This window comes from Nansenia antarctica (genome assembly GCF_963989245.1).
Source record: "Nansenia antarctica genome assembly, chromosome: 9".
Lineage (NCBI taxonomy): Eukaryota > Metazoa > Chordata > Actinopteri > Argentiniformes > Microstomatidae > Nansenia > Nansenia antarctica.
In genome coordinates this window covers 30,887,972-30,895,471 of record NC_137679.1, presented here as the reverse complement: position 1 = coordinate 30,895,471, position 7,500 = coordinate 30,887,972, and the positions used below count along the sequence as shown (strand labels likewise).

The following is a 7,500-nucleotide window of genomic DNA, read 5'->3' as shown; positions in this document are numbered from 1 at the left end:
TCATCATCATCCTCCTCCTCCTCATCATCATCATCATCATCATTCTCAGGCAGGCATTCGTGGGGTGTTTACAGTGTTATCAGATTAACATGAGTTCATTGCCTTGACTCGACCACATTTAGCTTTAATGGAATGTGACCTTCCATTCTAGACTAAGATAGGTTTCACCTCGTTGCTGCTTAGATAAATCCCCCCTGAATTGGGATCAGAATCCATTTACGGTAAGGAGCAAAGGACCAATTTGCTTAGTATTCAAGTGCTTAGTGCTCCCATGGCACAAGACTGGCTCTCTCCATGACCTCCTGTGTCCATAGATTTACCTGCGCTGTCACACTGAGCACTGTACCTCCTTCCTGACAAGGGGGTCAAAATCACAGAAAAACGGAACTACACACGCTCCAGTCACTCCAGTGACTGGCAACCCTGGTGCCATTAAACGCTGCGTTTTCACGGGGGGGACCACCGCAGTACTTGGTGCCACCGGACCCACTTGCCAACAATCTGTAGTTTGGCCCTGGCGTCTCCTAAAGGGCGGCCTGTCCCCCAGGTTTTTGTTCGGCTGCATCGGAAGCAGTTTGTTTGGGGGGTCTGACAGTTGCTTTCTGTAGGAGGCGGGCACCTCTTTGCTTTGATGGATGAGGTGGAGGCCCTCCACCGCCCTCCATGCCCCCCTGCCTCTCTTCCTTGCCCCCTACCCTCCATGCCGCCCTACTACTCTTCCTTGCCCCCTACCTTCCATGCCTCCTACCCCTCCTTGTCCCCCTGCCCCTCGCTGCCCCCCTACCCCTCCTCCATGCCCCCCTACCTCTCTTCCTTTCCCCCTACCTTCCATGCCCCCCCACCCCTCCTTGGCCCCCTACCTCTCCATGCCCCCCTGCCCCCCCCCCCCGGTCTACAGTGATTGTGTTTTATATTTTTTCCCCGCCGTCCCAGGAGATGCCCTGTTGTGCTCGGGCACTCAACACAGGGAGTAGTGTGAGCAGCAAGTAGAGGAGGAAGTCAGGAAGCAGGGATTCTAAACTCTGTACAAGATGTCACTCTCTCTCTCTCTCTAATAGCAGATAACAGGTGTGCTATCCATTACAGAACCTATGGAAAACAGTTTGTGATATACACTCCACCAACTGGCAACTGGTCCTCCAGAGTTCCTCTCCAGTGAAACTACGTCAGCCTACAGATGAATGTAAACTGAGCTAATGCCAGGGTGGGTGCATTCCTATCACGCTGCCCCAGATAAAATAGGACACATCTGACTTGGATTTCCAGGGAAATGTAATTTCAGACACGCGGCACAAGCCGGGGACTGTGCCAGTAGGCCACGCTGTTCTGATTAGGCCCCGACCACGGCCCGTGACGTGTCAGAGTCTCCGTGGAAACATGTGATTCCACTTGCGGCCTACGTTCTAGACCAACAACTCTGTCACAACCACTCAGAGAGCAGAGAGAGAGAGAGAGAGGGGCAGATAGAGAGAGAGAGACACACACACACACACACACAGAGAGTTAAATTGAGAGTAAGAAAGAGAGAGATAGAGAGAGAGAGAGAGAACACAGAGCCTCTCACTAATTATAATGGTCTGCAGAGCATGGCTTTAAAACACAGTCTGAGGGAAAGATAGAGAGAGAGGATGGCTCTTAAGCAAATCATAAAAAAGAATTAAATATTATGGGTCACAGGTCAGACTGATGTGTTTTTGTTTAAAGCAGATTAATTACATTCATGTGTGTATGTGTGTGTGTGTGTCCTCTCTGCAGTGTTCCTGACATGGGTGAACTGCTCCAGTGTGCGCTGGGCAACCAGGATCCAAGATGTGTTCACCGTGGGGAAGCTCTTAGCCCTGGGGCTCATCATCGTCGTGGGGTTGGTCCAGATCTGCCGAGGTGAGCATCTTCCCCTCCACCTAACCCCCCCCCCCCCTGCCCCGGCCCCCAGCCCCCACCTTCCCCATGTTCTGTCTGACACATTCCTGGCATGCCTACAGTATCTCTATTTCATACTTTTGTTTTACTACTTTTTTTCATCCTTCGTGTGTCTCAAGACTGTGACAGCAAACATTGATTGCACAATTGCTACTTTACTCGCAAGCGTTGTGGCTGGGTTGTGTGGAGAAATTAAGTACTACTTAATCTAGGAAGCTTTCTGAGATCAATCTGCCTGAGGCCACGTGAATGAGAAGATGCATACACTCCTCTGCCACCTGGTGGCCGTGTGGAGACACTACATTTACAGATGTCCCATCAATCACAGAGAATCCTAACCTCAAATGCAGATGGTTAGCCAGAGAATACGTTTAGGTGGAAACAGTGAGGCCCTATGGAATAACTACATGTCAATAAACTTGATTAACAGAGATATTAAGATATATCACTGCCAGCGAAAAAAGGAAATCCCTCTTTCTCTCTCTCTCCATCAATTACAATGTACACTATGATGAGGTTGACCACAACACAAATAAGTAATTTCTTCACCTCAGGAGCTGCCTGTAATCGGCCTCTTCCAGTTTGAGGTGGTTGTGAAGCAGTCAGGGAGGCAGCGGCAGTAGAACCCCTGTCTGAGGGGATCCTTTTAACTGACATGTGAATGAATCGTTTAAACGAGCCTGAGCCGTGCGTGACTAAATCATGGCAAAATGCGAGCATTTGTTTCGTTGAGAAGAGGAGAAGGCAGCGACAGGAAACTATGTGTCAGGAAATGGCATGACCCAGAATGGAACTGACTAGAATTCCCTGTGTGTGGGCGAGTGTTTGTGTCATCCCAGAAGCCTTCCTCACAACCGTGAATTTGCTTCGCGATGCCTTTTTGAATTGTGTGGTTTAACCATACCTTGACGTAAATGACTTCTCTCTCCCCCTCCTCCCCTCATCCCCCCAGGCCACTTTGATCACCTCAGGCCCAGCGTGGCGTTTGACTACATCCGTGACCCGTCGGTGGGGCAGGTGGCCCTGGCTTTCCTCCAGGCCTCCTTCGCCTTCAGCGGCTGGAACTTCCTCAACTACGTCACGGAGGAGGTGGTGGAGCCCCGCAAGTAAGGACTCATTTACCTTTTTGGTATTTAGCAGACACCTTTATCCAAAGCGACTTACAATAAATACCTGTGTATAAGTAAGTGAATCATCTATCCATCAGTCATCGCAAGAAATGTAATCTCTGCTTGGGCCAGGGGCCATTGGCCGTCATAATGCTACAAGAAGTTAATTTAATATACATTTGAGATACTGAACAGGGGGATGGGGAGATTTCATGAGGGACAGTTAAGGTGTAGCCTGAAGAGATGGGTCTTCAGTGTACAGCGGAACAGAGGGAGAGAAGGACTCTGGGGGGTGGGGGGAAAGTCAACCAGGGGAGGCTGGCGGAGGCAGAAATTGGAGGCCGGGCTCATTGGAACGCATTGGAACGGAATCATTGAAAAACACTCAAAGGCAGTGGGGGAGCTTGTTAGACTGTCTCTCTAAAGCAGAACCTGCGTGACTGGGTGAATTGATAGATAGACACATCGTACACAGGTCTTGTAGCACCACCCTGTGGATAAAAGTGAAAGTGTCCCTGAACCACTTTGAGATTGAGATTGAGATAACGTTTATTGCCACTATGCATTACACATATAGGAATTTGCTTCGTCACCACAGCAAGTGCGTTTATACTTTTTTCACATGTCAAAAAACAGGACAACACAACAACAACAACACAGGACAGACAACAGTGCATTGGATAGTGCGGTATAAAGTAAAGTGCAGTGCAGAGTTTTTACAGTGAGTCCAGTTCAGTCCTGGGCAGACTTGGGGGCGGGGGGGGGGGGGGGGGAAGCCAGAGTCATTAGAAGCTGAGCCTGTGGCGGGCCTTCAGTGCCTTAGGCAGCCGCAACCTTCTTCCAGAGGGAAGCAGGGTGAGGAGGCCGTGGCCGGGGTGGAAGGGGTCTGCCATGATCTTCCTTGCCCTCCTCAGAGCCCTGGTGTCATGCAGGGAGTTGAGGGAGGGACATCCGATCACCCTCTCTGCTGAACGTAGCACCCGCTGCAACTTGGCCTTGTCCTTGGTCGTTGCAGCAGGGAACCAGGTGATGATGGAGTGGGTGAGGATGGACTCTATGATGGCCGTGTAGAACTGGACCATCATGGACCTCGGCAGCCTGAGTTTCCTCAGCTGCCGGAGGAAGAACATCCTCTTCTGGGCCTTCTTTGTGAGGGCCTCGGTGTTCTGCTCCCACTTTAGGTCCCGGGAGATGGTCATGCCTAGAAAGCGGCATGACTCCACGGAGGCCACCGGGGTACCTCCCAGCGTGATGGGAGGGGGCAGGGCTGCTTTCCTTCGGAAGTCCACCACCATCTCCACTGTTTTTAGAGCATTTAGCTCCAGATTGTTTAAACTGCACCAGCTCTGCAGCCCCTCGATCCCACTGACACTGTGACTGCCAGCCTGTCAGAAGCTTGACATGTAAACATTGTATGTTTTCCTTCCTGTCTAAACAGGAACCTTCCTCGTGCCATCTACATCTCCATTCCTCTGGTGACCCTGGTGTACACCCTCACCAACATCGCCTACTTCTCCTCCATGTCGCCCCAGGAGCTGCTGGCCTCCAACGCCGTTGCCGTGGTGAGTAATGACATCTCGCCACGGCTAGTTTATTTGTATTACATTGAATGCGAGTGTACAACGCAAAAAAAAGCCTGAGGCAGAGTGGCTCTACAACATCCATTAAACTCAACCAATAGAATGTAATGAGGAGAATAGCTGAAATATAAACATCAACGGTAATGACATTAAATACAGTGGCCGCGTTCGTAAATTCGCCGGAGCGCACACTGAGTTCAACGTCACAATGGAATCAAGTAATTGGATTGGACAAGAGGCAGTCACGTGAATGCTCCGGCGCTGTCAGAGCGAATTTACGAACTCGCCCAAAATAACAATGAAATCACTCACCAGGCTCAGAAGATGACTCGTTCTATAATAAGGTGTTCAGGTGGTTTTGTCAGTCGATTTTGAGGGGCTGTGTTCTGTAAACATGAACAAAAAAAGTTTCTATTTTTTTTTTAAATTGAGCTTTTTTAGTTTATTTTACTAACGATTAGTTGTGTTACCTGTTGTTATCCGTAGACGTTTGGCGACAAGCTGCTGGGAATGTTCTCCTGGGTGATGCCCATCTCTGTAGCTCTGTCCACGTTCGGAGGGATCAACGGCTACCTGTTCACCTCCTCCAGGTGAGAACACACACCTGTCCGATCCAGGGGAGGCTGGTGGAGGTAGAAATCGGAGGACGGGCTCACTGTAATGCATGGGATGGAATGAGGAATGCTATCAACTTTGTATCAAGAGAGACAAGACGTTTGAACCTCTGTATTCCTCTCACGTAGATGAAGTTTTCTCTCTCTCTCTCTCCACTGTTGTCAGGTTATGTTTCTCTGGAGCCAGAGAGGGACACCTGCCCCATTTCCTGGCTATGATTCACTTGAAAAACTGTACCCCTATTCCCGCCCTGCTGGTCTGTGTAAGTAGCTGCACCCAGCACCAGGATGTCAGTGTGTTAATGTGTAGGCCTATGTGTACAGTATGTGATCAGATTCTGTGCATATGCATGTTTGTGGGTGTGGGTGTATGCACAGTATAGTGAGTTCAGTTTACACAGTAAAGTGAGTGTAATGACTTTGTAATGGACACATAATACACAGATGAACCTCTCACGCCTTTCCTCCTCCTGTCCCACAGTGCATCGCCACCATAGTGATCCTGACCATCGGCGAGACACACAACCTGATCAACTACGTGTCCTTCATAAACTACCTCTCCTACGGAGTCACCATCGCTGCCCTCCTCTACTACCGCTGGAAGAGACCCAACCTGCTGCGGCCCATCAAGGTACAGCAGACATGCAGTGTCTCTTGGGATATGGGAAATGAGGACGAAATGTTACTTTATCCCGTTGGCCAATGATTAACACTAGGACAGCCGTGCTTTTTTACCTACTAAAAGAGCCACCTCTTTTTCATTGCAAAGCTGCTATTTACACACAACGACCACTAGTTGGCCGCTTGTAAATTATCCTGATTCCTACACAGAAAAACTGCAAAATAGCTTTATATTAGCTTATCCTGATCGTGATTTTGAAAATGTAAAGATACTGGGTGGTAGAATGCACATATCTAGGAAAAGTCATGAAAGGAGGGTCCCGAAATTTGATCGAGTGCAAACATTTGTTTTACTCACAGGGGTCAAATGAGGCTGATTAAGTGAGAGTATGGTTGAGTTGTGTCCTTCATTTGAACCCAACCAGGAAATTAACATTAATTCAGTTACTGAGTTTGAAATTGGATCACACGGAATAGGTTTTTGACTTACCCCCCTGAATAGCCAGGACCAATACACTGCGTCATTCTATATGGAGTGCTCAGGTGGATATTGAAACATACACCCTTGTATCCCTCTCTTCCTCCTCCACTTCCCCCCCCCCCCCAGGTGAGCCTTCTGGTCCCCATCAGTTACCTGGTGTTCTGGGCGGTGCTGCTGGGTTTCAGCCTGTACTCTGAGCCCGTGGTGTGTGGCCTGGGCATGGTCATAATGCTCACTGGCGTGCCCGTCTACTTCCTGGGCGTCTACTGGCAGGACAAACCCAAGTGGTTCTACAGGGCCTTAGGTGGGTGACTCCTTGTATTCAATTCAATTCAACGTGATTCATCCCCCCAGGGGCCATTAAGAAAGGCATCAACAGATCAACTGAATTGGCGGAGCAAATATTAACATCCAAATCCACAGTTTGCCGATTTGTGTACTAGTGGAGGCTGGTGCCGTTCAAGATTAGGGAGGCCAATTCAGTTCCCATTCAGCCTGCAGTTACCATGTTCAACCATTTGGGACCACATTTATATCTGAGCTGATTTCTTTGGTTTGTGTGAACTGTTTGAGTGGATTTTGTGCAGCAGAATCAAGCAGATTTAGTGATTTTATTTCATCAAAATTCAAGGGAGAACCAACCTCCTCTTCCTCAATGGACCAGCCACTGTACACACCTCTGTGTTGGTCTTGATAGAGCAGATAAGAGGGATGGGATATCTGTGTGGTATGATGTCAGTGATGTCATTATATCAGTAGAGGGCAGTAAAAGCTTTACTTGTAATTACTGTAAGTGCTGAGGCTAGCATAGATGTCTAGATAGACAGACAGACAGAGAAACAGAGACAGACAGGCAGACAGACAGACAGACAGACAGGCAGGCAGGCAGGCAAACAGACCGTCAGACAGCAACCACCATCCTCTTCTGTTGCAGAGTCGGCCACATACGTGGGTCAGAAGCTGTGTTTTGTGGTGTTCCCCCAAGAGGACCTCTCAGAGATAACCCCCCTCACAGCAGAGCACATCGACCACGAAGACTGAGGGCCTCGGACCGTTTTTTTCCACCATTGCCAGGGAATTTTTTTAACTGCCTTTTTTTTTTTCATCATCGACTCGACTCTTTCCTTTTTTCGTTTTTTGGTTGTTGTTCAGCTGTTGAGTAATGACAACGTGAG

General features: G+C 49.0%; 1 protein-coding gene across 1 annotated transcript in view; it reads left to right on the top strand.

The window, feature by feature from the left end:
• Positions 1–7,366, top strand: part of slc7a10a (solute carrier family 7 member 10a) — a gene marked incomplete at both ends in the record, with an annotated part of 15,377 nt that extends 8,011 nt beyond the window's left edge. Inside the window, 8 exons of the mRNA XM_080539686.1 lie at positions 1,756–1,881; positions 2,873–3,026; positions 4,468–4,591; positions 5,096–5,199; positions 5,390–5,486; positions 5,705–5,854; positions 6,452–6,629; positions 7,260–7,366. Coding sequence (XP_080395812.1) covers positions 1,756–1,881; positions 2,873–3,026; positions 4,468–4,591; positions 5,096–5,199; positions 5,390–5,486; positions 5,705–5,854; positions 6,452–6,629; positions 7,260–7,366 — 1,040 coding nt within the window. The remainder of the gene's footprint in view (positions 1–1,755; positions 1,882–2,872; positions 3,027–4,467; positions 4,592–5,095; positions 5,200–5,389; positions 5,487–5,704; positions 5,855–6,451; positions 6,630–7,259) is intronic.
• Between the last annotated feature and the right edge of the window lie 134 nt (positions 7,367–7,500).